Source organism: Halichoeres trimaculatus, unplaced genomic scaffold, assembly GCF_033239565.1.
Source record: "Halichoeres trimaculatus isolate MK-OKI-2021-1 unplaced genomic scaffold, fHalTri1.1 fHalTri1_scaffold_9, whole genome shotgun sequence".
Taxonomy (NCBI): Eukaryota; Metazoa; Chordata; class Actinopteri; order Labriformes; family Labridae; genus Halichoeres; species Halichoeres trimaculatus.
Window position 1 is genome coordinate 24597786 of NW_027437188.1, and position 19947 is coordinate 24617732.

General features: G+C 41.4%; 4 protein-coding genes across 5 annotated transcripts; 2 read left to right on the forward strand and 2 right to left on the reverse strand.

Moving 5' to 3' along the window:
* Positions 1-301: 301 nt before the first annotated feature.
* On the reverse strand, positions 302-2403 carry wdr53 (WD repeat domain 53). The gene is made up of 3 exons (XM_074679962.1): positions 2325-2403; positions 1335-1830; positions 302-1246 (listed from the first exon to the last, which is right to left on the reverse strand). Exons 2-3 carry the CDS (start codon positions 1821-1823, stop codon positions 578-580), a joined length of 1158 nt encoding a protein of 385 aa, XP_074536063.1. The 5' UTR covers positions 1824-1830; positions 2325-2403; the 3' UTR covers positions 302-577.
* Positions 2404-4421: 2018 nt separating this feature from the next.
* Positions 4422-6784, forward strand: neu4 (sialidase 4). The gene is made up of 3 exons (XM_074679885.1): positions 4422-4622; positions 4920-5175; positions 5306-6784. The coding sequence occupies exons 1-3, from the start codon at positions 4422-4424 to the stop codon at positions 6271-6273; spliced, it is 1425 nt and encodes a 474-aa protein (XP_074535986.1). The 3' UTR covers positions 6274-6784.
* Positions 6785-9297: 2513 nt separating this feature from the next.
* lxn (latexin) lies at positions 9298-14611 on the forward strand. 2 transcript variants are annotated; one of them, XM_074679979.1, is made up of 7 exons: positions 9298-9572; positions 12552-12722; positions 12817-12879; positions 13305-13479; positions 13662-13798; positions 13968-14030; positions 14332-14608. In XM_074679979.1, the coding sequence occupies exons 1-7, from the start codon at positions 9420-9422 to the stop codon at positions 14446-14448; spliced, it is 879 nt and encodes a 292-aa protein (XP_074536080.1). In that variant the 5' UTR covers positions 9298-9419; the 3' UTR covers positions 14449-14608. The 2 variants fall into 2 exon arrangements, with proteins under 2 accessions (XP_074536080.1, XP_074536081.1); XM_074679980.1 differs by lacking the exon at positions 9298-9572 and adding an exon at positions 12236-12318 and having other exon boundaries at positions 14332-14611.
* Positions 9610-19926, reverse strand: gfm1 (G elongation factor, mitochondrial 1). The gene is made up of 18 exons (XM_074679977.1): positions 19730-19926; positions 19461-19613; positions 19226-19358; positions 18354-18558; positions 17748-17864; positions 17377-17527; positions 16171-16325; positions 15953-16037; positions 15720-15857; positions 15336-15437; positions 15167-15223; positions 14943-15080; positions 14705-14787; positions 11225-11387; positions 10960-11104; positions 10720-10880; positions 10555-10608; positions 9610-10157 (listed from the first exon to the last, which is right to left on the reverse strand). Exons 1-18 carry the CDS (start codon positions 19802-19804, stop codon positions 10026-10028), a joined length of 2247 nt encoding a protein of 748 aa, XP_074536078.1. The 5' UTR covers positions 19805-19926; the 3' UTR covers positions 9610-10025.
* Between the last annotated feature and the right edge of the window lie 21 nt (positions 19927-19947).

Genomic DNA, 19947 nt, shown 5'->3' on the forward strand with positions numbered 1-19947 from the left:
CACAGAGAAACTGTTTAAAGGCTGAGAAAGGATTACGTCTACGATGTTTGCCAAACAGTTCACTATTTGCACTAAGTCTGCTTTGGATTGAGCTGTTTGATTGTCAAAAGTATTCCAATTTGTTTTTTAGAAAGTGTGGTCTAGTGTGGTGGTTTTACAGGCCTTAAAGATGCTTTTATTGCAAAATACTTCAAAGAATTTTAGAGGACCGCACACATGCAAAGCTCTGATAAATAAGCCTTACCAAAAGAGTATAGCTTGCATCTAATAAAACCTTTAAAACAATTACATTTCTAATTTGTTGAAGCATAACAAAATAAACTCACTGCTGTCTTCTTCTAAATAGATTGCTTTTTAAAACAGTCCTTGTTGGTTTCTCCTGCACAGTTCAGGTTTAATTACAAGAGATATCTTTCCTACCATGGCAACCCTACGCTTTTAGGCGTATAATGAGCCTATCAGCATCAAACACGAGTTTGTTCTGTGAAAATGTTCAAATTTAAATACATATAATTCAAAAACCACACCATCATGGCCAGAGCAAAAGACTGAAGAGTTTTTTGAAGAGTGAGTTGTTCTACAGTGGAGACAGAGGGTACACCGTCAGACTGGAGCTCTGATCTGCAACCACCACACTGGGTTCTCCTTTCAGCACTGCCGGACACAACCAGTTTACCTTGTCCCCGTGACTGATGTTCACTTTGGCTCCGGGCTTCTCTGTCACTTCCTCTGCAACTGCTGCTTCTACCTCTTCATCCTCCACCCCAGCTTCTTCTTTCTCTACCTTTGGTGGAGTCTTTGCTTTGTCTTTGGACTGTTCTTTCCTCTTTACTCGGCTCTTGCGCTTCCTGCGAGGGGCTGCTGTCCCTGTAGCCTTTGCCTCTGGAGACACTACCGGGTGCTTGCTGAGGTCCCACAAGGCAACCATGCCGTCGTTTCCCCCAGTGATGAGCCAGTGAGGGTGGGGAAGGAAACCAACAAAGTGGGCTTGTGAGGCCCCCTGACTGTGGGCTTTAACAGCTCCCTGCTGCTCCAGTTTAGAGCCGCTGCCGATCCGCATGATGTGCACTCGTCCATCCTCTGCTGCACAACTCACAATGTTTCCACAACTGGCCACAGAAACACAGTGGACTAGAGGAGGGTTGAAAAGTTGACCAGGTTGTTGCTGATGATCTTCTTCTTCTGTTACATCCTGGAGGTTGACAGTCCAAAGGGGGCGTGTCTTCTGCAGACCCCAAAGCATCACCTGAAGCAACAAAAATCATGAAAACATGGCTTCAGGATATTGGTAATATGTAAGTACAACTTTAATTCTTTGTGTCCCTTTACCTTACCTGCATATCTAGTCCAGCAGAGAGCAGGTTATTCGGCCTCTGTGGTCTGAAAGCCACAGAAGAGCAGATGTTGGTGTGTCTGCGCAGAGTCCTGCACACTTTTCCCCCAGGGAGCTCCAACACCCTAACTGCTCCAGAGTCATCAGCCACTGCCAGGGCCGATCCAGTCTCATTTAGTGCCAAAGCATTGATCTCCTCCTCCCCTGCACCCTGAAATACCTCCACAGGGCCCTTCAGGTTTCGGGGGTCAAGCACACTTATGGTATCCCCATGTGATACATACAGAGGACCCGGAGCGGCAGGTGCAAACACAACACTTGTGCAGTCATCTTCACCAGGGAGTGTGAGACGGTCTACGATAGTTCCCTCTTGGCTCCACAGCGTGACCTCTCCTCCCTCAGATCCTGAAGCAAGGAGACCCTCGGGGCCTGAAGAGGCTCCAACACACAGGATGGATGAGGAGTGGCCCTCAGACCACTGCCTGGCCATGCTGAACCTGTGAGAGGGTAGGTGACAATGAAGAGATAAACACATGATGGCAGTGTAAAAACTAAAAATAAATAAATAAATTAAACTCACCGAATTGCAACAGAATTGTGGTGATGTTTTTAAAATTTGTCTGCAACCGAGTTTGTAATTTTAGAGTACTGGACACATTAAAATATAACTCAAATGATCCCCTCTGTCTCATATAAAGAGAGCCTGCTTACATCAAACAAATATTTGGAAAATAAAGTGGATATTACATTATTAAGCAGATACTAATAATAATATTGACTCTGGAACTTAATGTGTCAAACAACATACACAAGTCTTATTGCTATATTAGCATTCTGCTAATCTTTTAGCATCAAAGCTATCGTTTGAGTTCCTGTTCGGCTGCGGGTTTAACCGAGAGAGTAAATATGCCATTATTAATATACCGATCAGAACATCCTACTATGGTGTCCTGACATTAGCAGTATCTTGAAAATAGCAGAATAATTCTACCTTAGAAGGTATCTTCAAAACTTCTGAAGTCTGCCATGTGCGGCTAAGTCGCTTTTTGCTGACGTCAGAAACAGCTCTGGACTGTTTTTGCCCTGAGTCTTGCGTGCCAGGCGCGGGTACTTATTCAGCTTTTTTTTGCCAGAAGTTGCATGCCTTTAACACAAGTATTGTTGCCCCAACCCTAACATATTAAAATAAACGATAACAGATTTGCAATCAAAATAAGATTATTTTCAGTTTTGCAAAACAAATAATCTGTCACTTGAGACCAGAAAGTAAAAGAATAAGCACAATTGTGCAAAACTTTTATGTGTTTCTTTAGTCTTGTTTTTTTTTTAATTATTATTATTGTGAACACAGACAATGTTACATACAATTAATTTATCAACTAATGAATGATAGACAAACTGAATCTTTCTGGAAGAAACATGTATAGTTATTCTAAAAGTAACTTGCATCCATCGAAGGGCAGAGTAAGCAGAATATAGGAGGAATGATTTTACTTTGGACTTAAAGGTGCATAGACTTTAAATTCTATGTACTTTATGAGGTCACAGGAAAGTGTAAATGATCCTTTACAAGTTGATTCCCAAGATTATTCATTTTCCTATACACCACATTTTGTCTTATGGACTAATATGGGCAAGGAAAAGCATTATCCCTTAAATTTTCTCAAAGTTGAAACAGGCACAAAGCACAGAGGACACAGAGAAGGCAGAACACCCAATTATTGTCCAGCAGGTCCCCCTTAACCGGGCCTTCATTTCCACAATGGCTGCTCTCCGCTGATTCATCCAAAGCTGTAGATATGATGAGTGTGGTCCATTTCTGGGTCAGTGAACAGCTTGCCAAGCTGCTGCTCTGAATAGGGAACAGAAAACAGAGGCCATACATTTCACCCAAAACACACACACACACACACACACACACACACACACACACACACACACACACACACACATACACACACACACACACACACACACACACTACACTGTCAACCCAACATTCACATGCTGACACATAGTGTATGTCCTGCCAAAGAAACAGCAGAGTTCACGGAGCACTTCGGGTGTAAGTATTCTGCCCTCATTTACCTTTTTTCTGCACATCATCTGACATTCACACCATTAGATGCTGATTTTCATTTTCATTGCAGTTATACTGCGTGAAAAAAAAAGTTCATAATGTAGAATATAATTCTGCAGTTGCTGTAACATGATGTGTTAATTTGTCAGCAGGTTTAGATGACAGTTTGTGGTCTTTCTAACGTCTTTTCCCACAGTGTCAGTGAGTAGATGCTCACATATTACTTCTTTAAATGTTGTAACTGAAGCTACTGTAGAGCTCCTGGTAAGTCAAAAGTCACATTTTAATTATATTAACTTGAAAGGGTTGGGGAAAAAGACAAATTATGTGGATTTTGATTGCTTTCTGTTAGAGAATAACAATGAAGGCAGAAAAAAACTACAGATTATTATAACTTCATTTTTAACAACTTGAACCTTGTGTAGCCACAAGGACTCTTACTTTAAAGTAATAATGGTTGATGTGCGTCCTCATAACATTGAGGTTTTTTCTATTTTTTTTCATTAAAGAGAAATGATGCAACTAGAGTTTGTATTTTTTAAATGAAGCAAAATTAGGTGTGATAGAAGAAAATCTGACTGCTTTAGATAACCCCGGAGCCCCAAATACTTGCTGTAAATGACATATTAATGTTTTATACAAACAACAAAGTGTGCAGTATCTTGTATTTTTGAGCTTTTAGGTAAAGCCAGCTGTACATAATACATGTGTGTTTTCATTCTAGCTCTGTACTTGACATAAACTATCTATTGCATATGTGTAAATTTACTTTTATTCACTCTTAAACTATATGTGACCTTACACTTTAAAGAGAGTGTTTGACCCATATCCAAACATCTGTTTATCATCAGTTTAGAAATGAAGATTGCCTCTTTGATAAATCAACATACACAGATTTATAGGACCTTATTTTTGTACATTTAATCTGGGATTTCTTTGGTAAAATTCCTCCGCAGTTTATTCTCATTGTCTTTCCTTCTCAGAGGATTTAATAACACACCAGTGAGAATGAGGTCGCCCTATTTCCCAGCGAGGTCGGTGCTTTTCCGTAAGGAGCCAAATGGGGTGACATACAGAGTCCCCGCTCTGCTCTACCTCACCCGCTCCAGCTCCTTTCTCGCCTTCTGTGAGGAGAGACTCAGTCCGTCTGACTCTGAGGCTCATCTGCTGGTCATGAGGAAAGGAACCTTCTACAGGAACTATGTGGAGGTCAGTGGGCCTGAACTTTAGACCTCCACTCTGTTTTTAACTTAACTGGAAGGACTCAGTTTTTCCTGAAATATTGAGCCTCAGAGCCCTAAAATAAAGTGTGATGAAAAGACACGACATAAAAAGGCATTTTATGTTGATATCAATCCTCACACCATTATTGTCACTAAAATAGTAAAAGCTTTTCTTACAACCATCTGTAAAGTTTCCTAGCCTGTAACATTTTGTTCCTGTGATTTCCTGTGTTTGTCATTGTAAAAGAGCTGAATTACAAAAATGATGTCTCTGCTGTTCCAGTGGGAGGACATGCGTGTTCTGGGCACTGCCTTCCTGCCAGGCCACCGCTCCATGAACCCGTGTCCGGTGTATGATGAGTTCACAGGTACTCTCTTCCTGTTCTTCATCGCTGTTCTGGGACACACCCCAGAGGCGTACCAGTTGGTGACAGGGAAGAATGTGACTCGTCTCTGCTTCATAAGCAGCACTGACAACGGAGACACCTGGAGTCCTGTTACTGACCTCACACAAAGGGTGATAGGAGAGACTATTAAAGGTCAGAACACAGATCCATCTTCAGAGCACACTTCCATTGTTTTTTCTAAGGTTAAAAAGTAATCACGAGGAAAAAAGAAGCATATTAAGATATACGTCCCTTGATGTCACACCCTTCTTTTCTCCTGTAGAGTGGGCCACCTTTGCTCTTGGCCCAGGCCACGGTATTCAGCTGAAGTCTGGCCGCCTCCTGGTTCCTGCCTACGCCTACCACATTGACTGCAAAGAGTGCTTTGGGAAGTTCTGCCAGACCACCTCCCACGCCTTCTGCTTCCACAGTGACACCCACGGGCGGACATGGCGCTTTGGGGAGGCGGTGCCAGGCCCGGAGAGCGTGGAGTGTCAGATGGTGTCAGTGGATGAGGAAGATGGGACTAATGTGTTGTACTGTAACGCTCGCAGCCCTCTGGGGTACAGGGTGCAGGCGCTGAGTCTGGATGATGGAGCTGCGTTTCAGGAGGGGCAGCTGGTGCAGCGGCTGGTGGAGCCTCGGAATGGGTGTCATGGAAGCATCGTAGGATTTCCTGCACCTTTACACTCAAATCAATCTCTGTCTCAACACTTACAGAAACCTCATCGCTCCAGACATTGGGCATCCTTTATATCAAATCCCATCACACCTCCTCCAAACACCACTCTCTTATCACCCACTCAAAGCCCCTCCCCAAATTTCCTCACCCCCACCTGGGTTATTTACTCTCACCCAACATGGACCACTGCCCGCAAGGACCTGGGTGTGTTCCTCAGCCTGTTTCCCCGGGATCCAGACAGTTGGCGTGGCCCCTGGGTGATCTACGAGGGCCCCAGCGCCTACTCTGACCTCGCCTACCTGGAGTTACCGTCCCCGCCTGGAGCACCGCCCGCTGTGGCCTTTGCCTGCCTGTTTGAATGTGGCACCTCCACAGCCTATGATGAAATCTGCTTCAGCATTTTTACTCTTTTCGAGCTCATAGATAATCTGCCTGGAAATGTGCAGCAAGAACATGACGGTGATGGATGTCAAACACAGAAGAGTGAAAAGTCTGAGACAAGGAGACATGATGCTTCGGTTTCTTATCAGGGGAAAAGGAAGAAGAAAAAGATGTGCAGTGTTTCTTAGAGTTAGCTTTTGAGTTTGTACTTAACAGTAAATGATGAGAAAACAGATCAGTGAAGGCCCCTGAGTGAGAGTGTAAAATGTGAGATGAAATGAAGCACAGAGGGCAGATTTCTGAATCTATTTCTAAATTATCTCTCCTTCTAATCTTCAAATCTACCAAAACCACTGTAGTACTCTTTTATGTTACCTCTATGAGCTTAAATTCAGACAAACAGGTGAGACATTTCCCCAATCAAAATCCTACATTTAAGAACTGAGCCTGAGCGACAGAATAAGACTTTCAGCTTTAATCCTCTGATTAACACCACAATGGATCATTTATGGCTTATAAATCATCACATGTTGTGCCAATTCTGGTGATGTCATTCACAGATAAAGACATCCAGTATGTTTAACTGATATGTTGATGTTGGCAACTATTTAAAGTGTATTAAAAGTGACAATATTTAGTTATTTGATGTCATCTTCTTTAAAGCTCCTGTGGGGAACTTTCAGTTTGTGTTGACTTTGGTGCCCCCCTGTGGACAAAGTAGTACCTCGTATATCATTTAATAGCTTTCTGAAGGTTAGACTTTGGTTTTCCAGACTGAAATTGAACATTTCTGTAAACTTTGTCTGCTGTTTTCATAAAAAATAATTGCAGTCTTAAAGTTATGTGACTCAGCGTCCCCATTTACAGGAAAAAAAAATGTCTGATCAATGTAAGGAGTGGTTTAGTAGAGGGACTGAATACTTGCAATGTTTCAGTCTCTTGTCATATTGAAAATGGTGGCTACTGTGTTAATATCCCGGGTCATATAATTCAAATTGAGGGCATTGTGTCTTTCAATTGTAAAGTGTGTGAGAGGACTTGAGCTGACTTTTTGAGCCCTTAATGCACCCTTTCAGTAAGTGGGCAGGAGGGAATTACCCACAGTTCACAGCAATGTGATGTAGAACACAGTGGCTGTTTCCCAAAGCCAAGGTACCTTGCCTTGCCTTGCCTTTGAAGGCAGTGCCTCCGAAGCCTCTTCCTTCCAATCCAAGGCAAGTGTCCTGCCTCTGCTCAAAAGGAGATGCTAATGGAACAGCCTACAAAGGCACATTTTGGGAGGAGCTCAGACGCTACAAATATTGTCATAGCTTGCCACTTTTCTATACTTTTTGCTTTCTTATTGTCACATCACTGACACTCTGCAGGTGCAGCTTCTCAGTAATTATAGTTACGTGAGTGACACACAAAAGAGTCAAGTGTTGGACATGGTATAAGTTGTTATTTTCAGAGGTGTATTTTGTTACTTGCATTTAAATTGGAATTTACCACGCGCCTCCGCTGGTGCGTCTTTTCCTTCCATTTTTTTCCTTTTTTGTAGATTCACGCGTTGTATGTTGGGTATTTATTGCCATGGCAAGGCAGCAAAGGATACACCTGTGTATCCTTGGTCAATTAGCCACATGCTAACCAAACGGAGGACATATGCCTCCGGAGGACATGAACATTGGAACAGCACTTGGGCAGCGACTGATGATGTGGATGCCTGCCCACGCCCACCCCACGCCCACATCAGACCAAGGCAAGGCAAGGTACCTTGGCTTTGGGAAACAGCCAGGGTTCCCAAGGAAAACAAGGCAGGGTAATCAAGTGCGTAACATGGAAATTAAAAAAAGAGATGTAAACGAGAATGCAGACATTGAAATCAATGTTGACGCTTTAGAAATATAAGTCTACTTGCCTTTAAGGATAAATCTATTAACAGCCTTCATTGCCCTAAATATGTTGTTATGTATGCATGTATGTGCAGTTTAATTAATATATTTAGATTTTTTAATATACTGATAAAGCCTTTTTTTATTTAGTTGTCAAGCTGTTTTGACTGGTTTGAGTGAATCAGTGAAAGTTTCAGTTATTTTAAAGTAAAACTTGTTCAGTCATGTTTTGTAATGCTGCTCAGGTGAGCTACATGATGGCATGCTGGTTATTTGAGGAGTGGCTAAGTGTTGTCGTATTACTACTTGTACCATTTTGAGCCCTTGCAGCCTCGTGCACTGTTGACATCATTTTACAGATGATGTCAGCTAAGTCCATAAGGGCTCAGGGTTTAGGTGTGACATTGAGATTCAGCCATCCATCAGGCAAAGAGGTGGAGTTGAGACAGGTCTATAGCCTCATTGCTGACAACAGTATTCCCTCCTGTCAGTTAAGTCATGCCCTTAATTATGCAAAAAAAACATGGGTTAAATTGTTTCAATATTAACTTATCATGCAAAAAAAAAAAAAAAAAAAAAAAGTTCCTCCTGTTTGAAATGTCTCCAAGGCCGCTGCTACCAGCCTCAAGTGGACATTTGATAAACTGCAGTTTTTAACACTTCCACAGTAACTTCATATTTTAAAACTGGACATAGCTGTTTCATTTCTACACACTGACTGCTGCAAGCTGTGCAAGGCCAGACTGATTTGAGTCCATTCTCAAGTTAAGATGACATTTCCTTATTTTACTGATTTTTCCTGATGCCTTAAGATCTGCCTGCTGCACCAAAGTGACTTAGAAATCACAAGATAAGCCCAATGTGTTTTTTCGACATTATTAGACATGTAGAAAAAAAATTCTACATCTAACAACATAGAACAACTAAAGGTAGAGTGCTGTTCACATACAGAGAGTGATCACATTTCCTGTGAGGATATTTGGTTGGATGTGTGATACTTATTGCACAACTCTGTAAATTTAGCATTTCAACCCCAAAGTGTACCCCAAGATGTTTCCATGAGAGTCCTGCTCTCCTTCATTTCACCTTCCAAGCGAGGCTGCAGCTCATCAAGCTCATATATTAATCACAGCTGCCTCACCAGCAGCAGCTTTGATGGGATAAATGTTTCTAAACTAATCAGCTCCTCTTATGAAGGCGAATAAACATTTAGAGGCTGACAGCTGGAGAGACTTGAGTTAGAGCCTACAAAGAACAGCGCTGGTTAAAGTGGCAGGGTTTGTTGAGGTAAAAGGGCAGAAACTAAACAGGAAGACAGGATCTGGACTGTATCTCCTCTCTGTTTCCCCTCCCTTTCTCCTCAGTTATATAACTCTGCGCTGTCAGGAGGGTCATTTCTCTGCCTGCACTCCCTCACAGAAGTGCTGTTTTCCTTTTTATAAGTCTTACAACGACAGGTTATGATGAGTTTGTGGACCATCGTTGCTTTGGTGGCGGTAACTGGGGTAACTGGGAGACCGAATGTGACGGACAGTCCTGACACAGGCGACATGTTGACTCATCCCAACAGTGTGCCGGAGTACGCAGAGGAGGAAACAGAGATCCTGGGACAGGTGAGAGGAAAATAACCCCAATTGTTTTTGAAAGTATCAATTTTTTGTTCTGCATTTGATTTATGTCTAAAAAATAATGGAACATGTTTTTTTTAAGGATTGAGTGCTTGAGACATGAATTTGCACAGAACACTTTCTTTAAAAAGACAGATACATCTTTGTTGCATTCATTCTGTACATAGTACAAAAGCCGCCATACGCTTAACTCAAACCATAGAGCTTTCCATCATCCTGCAAAATGCTGGCTGCAGAGGTCAGACTGTTCTAAAAATAAAAGTAATAAATATGTTTTCCACAGGGGCCAAACATTAGAGAAACCGCAGCTTCTACTGCAATCACAGTAAATTATCAAGGTGGCTCTACAAATTTAAGCCTCAAAGCTGAGACAACGGGTCGGTAGATGAGGGAAAGTGTTAATATCAGAGTTCAATAGTTGGGTCAGTGTGATGGTTTTCAGCTCTTCCACTTGTTTTTCTTTGCTGGCAGCTGCCCTGTAGCCTCCAGGTATTTGTGAATGAGCTCGTCTTGCGTGGATGGCAGGCAGGGCTGGTATCTGCTGTACTCCATGGTGTACTCTCCCTTCCCCTGAAAAAGTACAAGATAAGAATATATCAAAAAGTCATCTTTGGGTTTTCTGTGACGGTGATTTCATTAACTTTATCCTCCAGTTTCAGTTTGTATCATATCATGATGATACTCCTATCCGAGCGTCCTTCAGAGATGACTCCTTTCCTAGATTAAGATTATATCTTAGACTACATGTACCCTTTTTATCACTTCCCCTGAAGATACTCTTCCTTCCTCTGATTGGTGACTGTATTAATAGGGTAGATATGCCACATATACTTTTGTAGCACAAATTCAAAGTCTCCGTTTTTAAATGTTAATGAGATTTCCATGAACTTGAGTGTATATGTTAAGCTTGAACTATACAACTGAAATACAAAGCATAGAAGCTCTGAACTTGACTAACTAAACTTACCTCTGTGTTGGAGCGGAGTTCTGTAGCGTAGCCAAACATGTCATTAAGAGGAACCTGTTGGGAGAACCGGGTAGAAACAAAATGAACGTAGTAAAACAAATACAGAACATAAGGACACGGTTTGTACTTGTTATGTGTTGGAGAAACCATTATAGGTGGACTCACATCAGCGTATAAAGTGAAGTATCCTTCAGCTCCATCCTGCCCCGTAATGACACCATGCCGACGGTTAACACCAGCGATCACTGTTCCCTGAAACTCCTGAGGCGCCACGATTTCCACCGACATGATCGGCTCCAGGATGGCCGTGTTTGCCTTTTCCATGGCTGATGTGAGGAAATTAAAATCCAGTGTTAACTACAACAAGTGGCACAGAGTGGGTGAGAAAGAGGGTTAGTCTTTTACCTTGTTTGAGAGCGCCCTCTCCTGCTCGGATGAAGGAGTACTCGTTGGAGTCCACCATGTGATTTGCTCCATCTTCCAGGATGAATTTGACTCCTGAGATCTTGTGCCCACTCAGGGGTCCCTTCTCACAGGCCTCCATGAAGCCCTGCAGCACGACGGCAAGAAATAAGATGAAATATCGAAGAGAAAGTGACTTGTCACAGATATTTCACATGTATGGAGCTTCCCTGTGAAGTGAAAAAACAGTAACTCCACAAATACAAACCTTTTCAACAGCTGGCACAAACTGCTTGGGGACATTAGTTCCAACAGTCTGATCTTCAAACTCAAGTTTGGTGTAATGCTCTGGCTCAAGAGGTTCAAGGACTCCTATAACTTTACCATACTGCCCAGATCCACCCGTTTGCTTCTTGTGAGTGAAGTCAAACCTGCAAAAAATGTACACAAGAATATGAACATTTTAAAGTGAAGTCAGAGTAGAACCATGTGTCAACCAGATTTCGTTTTCTTCAAGAAACATTTTTACGAGTAATGAGTCAAATTTTGGAGTTCTTATGATATGACAGTGTAATGAATAACACCAACCATCCTCACCTTACCATTACTGAAATTTGGAACATGATTCAGAATTTATTTAAGAGGGATACCTGCATTATAGTAAAAAGCAGCTTTATTTATTTCTAAGCTGACAATAGTATGAGTAAATAAGCTTTTATAGATAGAAACTATTCACACTGTGGGAGAAAAACAACCACTTGCTACAATGCTGAAGAGCAGCTGGGTGTTCCTCTGCACATTTATAATAATATTAATAATAATAATAATAATAATAATAATAGTAATAATAATAATAATAATAATAATAATAATAATAATAATAATAATAATAATAATAATAATAATATGATAATAATGACTTTATTTGCTGAAAAAAAAACAGTTGAGAAGGAGCGAACCGACTTTGCAAGCCATCTGACAAGAGGACATCATCAACATTATGTGAGTGGGATGAGTGGGTGAGTCCAGATACTGTAACTTAAAGACAACCTGATCTTATTTGGTTAAGTCTCATTCTTCTTCAATCGTCAGCAATGACTCAGTGACAGATACAAGAACTTATCTGCAATAGAATCAGAGTTTCAAACCTATGGCGACTGTATTTTTTTGTTTGTATGAAAAGCTCAAGGAGAGGACCATAGAGGACACTGCAGAAAAAAGAGCGCCTGTCTCTTTAAAAAGGGGTGGTGTCCTCTGAGCTACGGCGCCTGAGAGAGAAGGAAGTAGGTTTTTTTTTTACTACCACTTGCATGGGGAGCAGCTGAGACTCGAGACCGAGAAAACTTTCCAACGGAAAAACAGGCAAGACTAAGTTACTGACAGTTCTCCTTTTTTTCCTCACATTCCCTTCCTTTCTCCTGAAAGACTGTTCATGCTGTGTCTGAAGCGTTTCTCTTATCTAGAGACAAAAGAGCTCCTGCTGACACCTGATGGTCAAAGTCCTTCAACAGCCCAGCCCTGTTCATGATCTGTTCTCATCTCACACCTGTCTTTTTCACACCCGTTTCTTTTTTTTGTTTCTGGAATAACTACAGGACCAAATTGAGGACGTGGTTGCTGAGGATGTTATGGCCACCGGAGAGCTGAACCCCAATCACTACCCGGCTCAGAGGGCAGCCAAAGTGGTCCAGCATTACCTCAACACCCGTTACGGCTCTCCGTACAGGCTGTTTGGACTGCACAGGGTGCACAGTGGACACGCAGAGGTTGGCTTCACTTTTACTAATTTTAAAGCTCATTTTAAAGTAATGAATGAATGAAACATTGGCTGAACTAACTCTTCTCGTGATCTGTTTTCAGGATGTGGCAGACTCTGGGAGAAAATATCAGCTGGAGATTACAGCAAAGGAGAGAATTAGCAATGTAAGATCTAAGGACTTACACACAAGGTTTAATGTGGGTGAAACTGATCAGAGTTGTGATTCTGTTACAGTTTTCTTCCTGTTTCAGACAATGAAGGACTTTTAGACCTTCAAACACCTTGTAACATGTAAAACGCTTGCTCTCCTACTTTCAAAGTTTCAACATGACCGACTGCTTTCAGGAAGTGCTATCACTGCATTAAGGTCGTGTTCATGGGAACATAACTTGAGACAGCTTAGCTTTGTTTACAATGTTCAGCTGAATAATCTCTGGTGGGAGCATGAGCAGGTCTGGCTGGACTTAACTAAACTAAACAGCAGAGTCAGTGTGTAGCAAGCATGACTCACAGGCTGCCCTGTGGACCCCACCCTGATCAAACCTGCCTGTTTTCCTCTTTTTTTCTTCCTGTATTAAACTCCTCACAGACTACAGAAAAATGCTCGGCTGAGGTTTTGTTTCCAAGAGGAGAGCGGCAGGGCTCAGCTCAGGTTCAGGCCTCTTGTGATGAGCTCCTTAAAGTCAACATTGCAGCTCAGGAGGAAGATTTATATCAACGATACAAGAACAGCCAGAACCTGGTTTCTGCACAATATTTACCCGGTACGTATGATCCAACATAAACTGCATATTTAAGCTGCTAACTGGCACACACAGGCTAATGTTGCGAAACAGTCTTTCAGCATTGTTAGAGTTTGTGGTTTTTGAGTGATCCTCTTGCCAATGCAAACATTACTCATTTAGCCCTGATAGAACAATAAGATCAGTGTCTCTTTGACTAACAGACAGCCATGGTCGCATCGAACCAGAGATGAAGCCTTTCTGGCACCTGGGCATCGTGGCCTCCAGCTTTGTCATGCTAAATGAATCAACAGAAAATACCCTGTACAACATGGCTCAGGTGGCAAACATCACACAGCTGGTAAGATGTTTTATCTGTTTTCTGCATCTGATAAATAGCTTTAAAAGTTTTATTAACCACCATATGATCTGTTAATTAAAATTGTTCTCTTATGAACCTCCTATGTGGATGTTGCATTTCAGTACAAACATTTTAATCACCTGGTTTATTCTTGTCTTTTCTGCTGTAGGCTACTGAGAACGACCAACTGAAGTTTGACTCCCACGTCTTGCTGCATGATATGGTGTCTCAGGTAATTACCGTGTCTTGAAATAATGTTGAAATGATAACACATCCTGTGTTCCAGTTATTTCTATCATCCTCCTGCAAAAGATCTTAACATTGACCAATTGATGGCACAACTCCGAAGCTTTTATATATGTTTCTTTTAAAGCTTATTTGTAAAACAATAAAAGTCTGTTTGATTACATTATCACTGTTTTCAACAAAAATCAAAAATGTCTACTTTAAAGAAAGTTGTCATCTATAGGGACTTGCTGTTTTCCTGCACTGACAAGTTAAACTTTTATCTTAATCTTTTTCTATGATTGCAGGAAATCATTCATTGGAAGCTGCTGTTCACCTGGTCTCCTGCAGAGGGAGTTAAAATGCTACAGATGGAGCAGCTGCCACACTGCCATGAATGTGACAAACCTCAAAACACAGAATGAACATTTGCCACACTGCTGAAACAATCAAAACAGCTTTGTAAAGCTCCAATTGTACTCAAGCACTAAGCGATGATGTTTGCAGCACAAACTTTTAAATAAAAAAACTAACTTTATATTGACACAAAACAAATAAATATACCAAATATAATAAGATGGTTCTCAAATTTTGCTACCATTGTATTTTAGTCTGAATAAACAGTTTGTACAAACTGCTGCCTTAGTTCTTGAGTGTGTGCGTCAGGAGATAAACACTTACGATGCAGGACTTGTGATGGTCTCTCTGAAAGCCACTTTAGGCTTCCCCATCACACATGGACAGTTGTATTCTCTCTCCATCCTCTGAAAGGACAAAACAAAAGGGAAGGGAAGAAAAGGGTTAAACATAAGGAAAAAACTTGTTTTATACCAAGATCGTACACCTTTACCTTTTTCAGTATAGGCATGTTAAATAACGTATCGAACAAGCTGAAGCTGCACTATGTCTGATGAGGTACCTGGGAGTAGATTTCGAGGTGCAGCTCGCCCATCCCTGAGATGATTGTTTCTTTGCTCTCTGTGTCAAAATGAACCCTGAACGTTGGATCTTCTCTAGTGAATCGGTTGATACCTTTGGAGAATTTATCCAGGTCATTCTGGAGGAAAGAAGAGTGATCAGATGCAGCTCAGGCGCCGAGGAAGAAAATACGATCTGTAGGGTGTGTGTGTTTGGTTTTTGTACCTTGTTCCCTGGTTTAATGGACATGGAAATTACAGGCTCTGGAACATGAATGGACTCCTGAGGCACAAAGGGACAACAAATGATCACAATATTCAACTTACAGCTAAGATTAAAGAAGGGTACATCCAAAGTAACTTTTTTCTTTCACAGCTGAAGACATTTAACGCACCATGGAGAGGTTTGAGCTGGTCTTGGATGTAAAAGTGTCTCCGCTGGCGCAGTCAATTCCAAAAAGTGCACAAATATCTCCTGCATAGACCTCATCCACATCCTGCAGAGACATAAAAAGAGAAAAAAGAATGGAGGTAAGAGATCAAGGTGTCAAATCTGTTGACCAAATTTTTTTTCTATGACGCTGTATTAGCCTCATGTCTTTTTTTGATGCAAACAGATGAAAATATGTCACTTGAGCGTCACAGGGGATGTGGTTGTTGTCTAAACACACCACTGCAGCAAAAAGAGGAACCTAACTACTCTGATCTCTCAACTGCAAACCACTGATGGAAAACTGTGACCTGTGACCGCCTGCTGGAGGATGTTTACTCATTCTCACCTCCATCTGGTCAGCATGAAGACGCACAAGCCTCTGAACTCTGACTCTCTTGCTTGTGCGTGTGTTGTAGATGTACTCCCCTTTCTTCAGACAGCCCTGGTACACACGCACGTACGTTAGCTGGCCGAATCTCCCTGCCTATTGATGAGGAAAAACAGCAGGGAACAACAAAATAAAACAACTTGAATCTTTCTGAGAAGAACTGCACAAGTTAAAGTGAAGGTGTATCTCACCTCCAGTTTGAAGGCCAGACCAACGAAAGGGTTCTCAGCGTCTCTTTTAGAGTCCATCTGAATCTTTGATGTTTCACTCGAACCTCTAATAACGATGAAAAAACACGTTTAAGTTTCTGTGGCTGAGATTTTAATCCTTCCATGCGTTCAATATCTTTGACGTTTGCTATCTGAGTTGACTTGATTCTTATTAACTATAGATTCTGACCAATACTCACTCTTCATTGAGGATGGCATAGTTTTTGACCTCAGTGGGGTTGGGCAGGTAATCCAGGACAGCGTCCAGTAGCGGCTGAACCCCCTTATTCTTCAGTGCTGTGCCCACCAACACTGGAGTGAAGAGACGCTGCACTGTGGCTCTGCGGATTGCAGCCTGGAAGGAGGGAGATTAGTTTTTTTTTATTTCCACAATTACACATTGGCTCTGAAGAACACTGCAAAAACTGAAATCTGAGCATGTGTTTGTCTTAGTTTTGAAAAAAATAATAATAAAATGAGCTGCATTTACCACATAAATCCAAAAAATTGTCTTATTTCAAGATATAGAAAGTCAAGAACGATACGTAAGTTGCTTGGACAGAGTAAAAACATCCGCCGTTAGAGTAAGAAAAAATATATTATCATGAGTAAAATGCAAGACACTACACAAGTATATTTAGATGTAACTTATAAACAAGAAGAGCTGCAGGAAGTGATGTACAGAGAGATAAAAGTGGTCCAATGTTTCCACTGAGAAATAAACACCAGGAAAGGAACTCAATTAAATTTAATTACACAAACAGCCTTTTTACAATTGTCCTCTTTTTTTGAAAGAAGCAATCAGGAACTTTATCTTTCTACTGCACCTAGCACCTTCAAAAGTAACCTCAATGGTATTTTTACCCCTGCAGAGACATTTATATTTCCCCAGAGGATGAGCTGTTCTACTTCCTCTTCTGGTCGCTTTAACTCTAACCATTTACAAATTCTTATCAATATCTTTATCTAAAGTCACAGCTTACTCTAACTGTGTCTATTTTTTTCCTCAAATCAATCTACTCCAAAAAAAAGTGGGCCAACAAACTTCATTAGGTTGTTTTCAGGACAACTCTTTCTCAATTTCTTATCAGATTTTAAAAAAGTGCCTCAGTGCTGGAGCAGTTTACCAAGTCAAAGAAAAAACTGTACTATCTTTAACCCTCATGTTTTGTCATTAGTTCTATACTTGGTTTACTCTACGTTAACACAACATCTTAAGTTCTTTCAGTTTGTTTGTTGAGTTTAGAAGATCTGACCCGGTGGCAGCATTAAAAACAAATAAACAGAGCTGTCAGGCTTTAATCTAATGGTACTACTTGCTTTTGTATCAAAGAGGAACTAGTATCAAACTAACAGTGTCTCGTGACCACGTAAGAACTGCTGGTATCAGGTTTGAGGGCACTAACCTTCAGGTCATCATTAGTTGGGATCTTTTCCTCTAAGAACATTTCCCCTAATATTTCATCAGCGTTAGCTACACACTCCACAAGCTCCTGCCTCCTGTCACCAGCCTCAGCACGGAAATCTGCAGGGATCTCATCATAGCGGATTGACTGACTGCAGGGAGAGGGAAAAAAACACACAAAAATCAGCCTCATACTGTTCAGGCTCTGTCTATGTATAATTGTGACACAGGGATGATGAAAGAGATGATGACAATGGACAAAAAGTGGTTAAAATGTTTAAGGTTTTTCCAAATGAAAATGAAGAAAACATCTTACTTTATAACAGAGATGAAGGTCTTGAGTGTGTTGTTACCACAAGAGGGGTCACTTACCCAAAAGATCCATCAAAATACATGCTCCGCTCTTCTACAAGGTCAATGATGCCTCTCATGTTCCCCTCTAGGCCGATGGGGATGCTCACGAAGGCTGCATTGTGGTTTAGTTTCGTTCTAAAGAGAGTATTATTAAAATGAGGAACATAAGTAAAGGACGGAAAACCACAGCTGATTACAACATTACTGTTTGGAATTTCATTAAATGTCAATCATTTTTAAATCATACTGGACTGAATCCACATCATCTTTCAATTTTAGTCTGTATTTATAATTTCAATTATTTAAAACTAATAAATTAGAAAAGACAAGAAAAGAGTGGGTGCATGTATAATGTAGAGTTTATATTGCAAATACAGAAAGGAAAAAATGAACATGGATCTTAATCTGTATTGTGATTTAATGAAGAATCTAATTACAAACCCCTCCTTAAGTACCACAAAGTATTTTCCAGATACAGTTTGTTGTTTCATAGAACATCAGAAAACAAGCACCCATGATGACACGCAAAATACTGTTACACTATTAGTACTGAGAAATAGAATCAAACATATCTCCTGGCTCTACATTAAGTTTTTTTTAGAAGTCTACATATGTGTGTCATACCTCATCTGCTGCAGAGCCCTGTTGGGGTTGGCACCCATGCGATCTAGCTTATTGATGAAGGTGAGGAAGGGGACGCTGTAGCGTTTCATCTGTCGGTTCACTGTCATGGTCTGACACTGGACTCCTCCCACCGCACACAGAACCAGCACAGCTCCATCCAGGACACGAAGTGCTCGCTCCACCTCGATGGTAAAGTCCACGTGACCTGACAGAAACAGAAGGGACAGTGGCTTTACAAAAGAAAACTCTGTTGACATGAAAGGCAACACACATAACTATGGTTTAACTTGACTGCTAATAATACTAATGGCATTTCAGTGAGTATAATGTTTACATCATAAACGGCACTGTAACTGCTGCTGTAGAACAAAATTGGTGAATTCCACAAAAGTCTAGTAAAATTGGACAATGAATGTAGATTTCCCAAACTGTAAGTAAGTGAGATTATTCATTTCTTTTTTTTTTTTTTAATGAGAAGATCTTTTTTGCGTAATGTCAGCTTAAACTATCCATAAAGAGACATTCATTAATTTTGACAACTCTGATCTGTATGCATGGGTCTTACTACTTCTCAGTTTATAGACACTGCCACATTGTGCCCTTTTGGGCCTTGGACTTTAATCTTCTGAAGACATCTACAGGGTGCTTTGCTTGGGTTTGGACACAACGACTATACATTACAAACTGGGGGCGTCTGGTGTGACTGGCGTTGACTTGTCAGTGGGATCTAAGAAAGGGGGCTTTCATGATACATCATGAAAGTGCACAACCCAATGCATAGACTCATTTTAACCTCATCACTACAAATTAAGAGGCACCAGAGACAGATTGCAATGTTTTGTCCCAACGATTCCTTTGTCCTCTCTTGTTACCTGGTGTGTCAATGATGTTTATGTTGTGATTCTTCCACATGGTGTATGTAGCAGCTGACTGGATGGTGATACCCCTCTGCCTCTCCAGCTCCATAGAGTCCATTGTGGCCCCTACACCGTCCTTTCCTTTGACCTGAAAGCCGAAGAGGGGAAAATAAGATTATAGCTGCTGCAACATTTCAGTTACGTCTCCATTAAAATAAACATATTGTGAAACGGTCAGCCTGGCTCTGACCTCATGAATCTCTGCTATCCTCCCGGTGTAATAGAGGACACGCTCGGTCAGGGTGGTCTTCCCGGAGTCGATGTGAGCTGAGATCCCGATGTTGCGGATCCTCTCATTTGGAAAGACCCCAGAGGAGCATGACCGACAGCTGTTAATGAGAACCTGTGGAGGTGAAACATGAGCAGATCAATATTCAAGCCCGTTTGTGACTGTTTACTCGCAGTGAAAGACTGGTAGCAGAACAACTGTGTCCACCTCCTGATGTCACCTAATGTTACCTTTTTAAGAGTGACGCTTCCTGGAGCCAAAAGATGCCTTCTGCCCAAGGAAAGACTTGCTTTAACCAGTCTCATCTTTAAATCTGTCGTTTGGGGATCGGGGTGGTCGTGGTCCTCCTTTTACACAACCCACGACTCCTGACAACCCGGTGAATGTCACGCCGGGGCCCTGCTAGTTGCGAAACGCAACTTCCGCAGCTACGGGAAACCAAATGTGC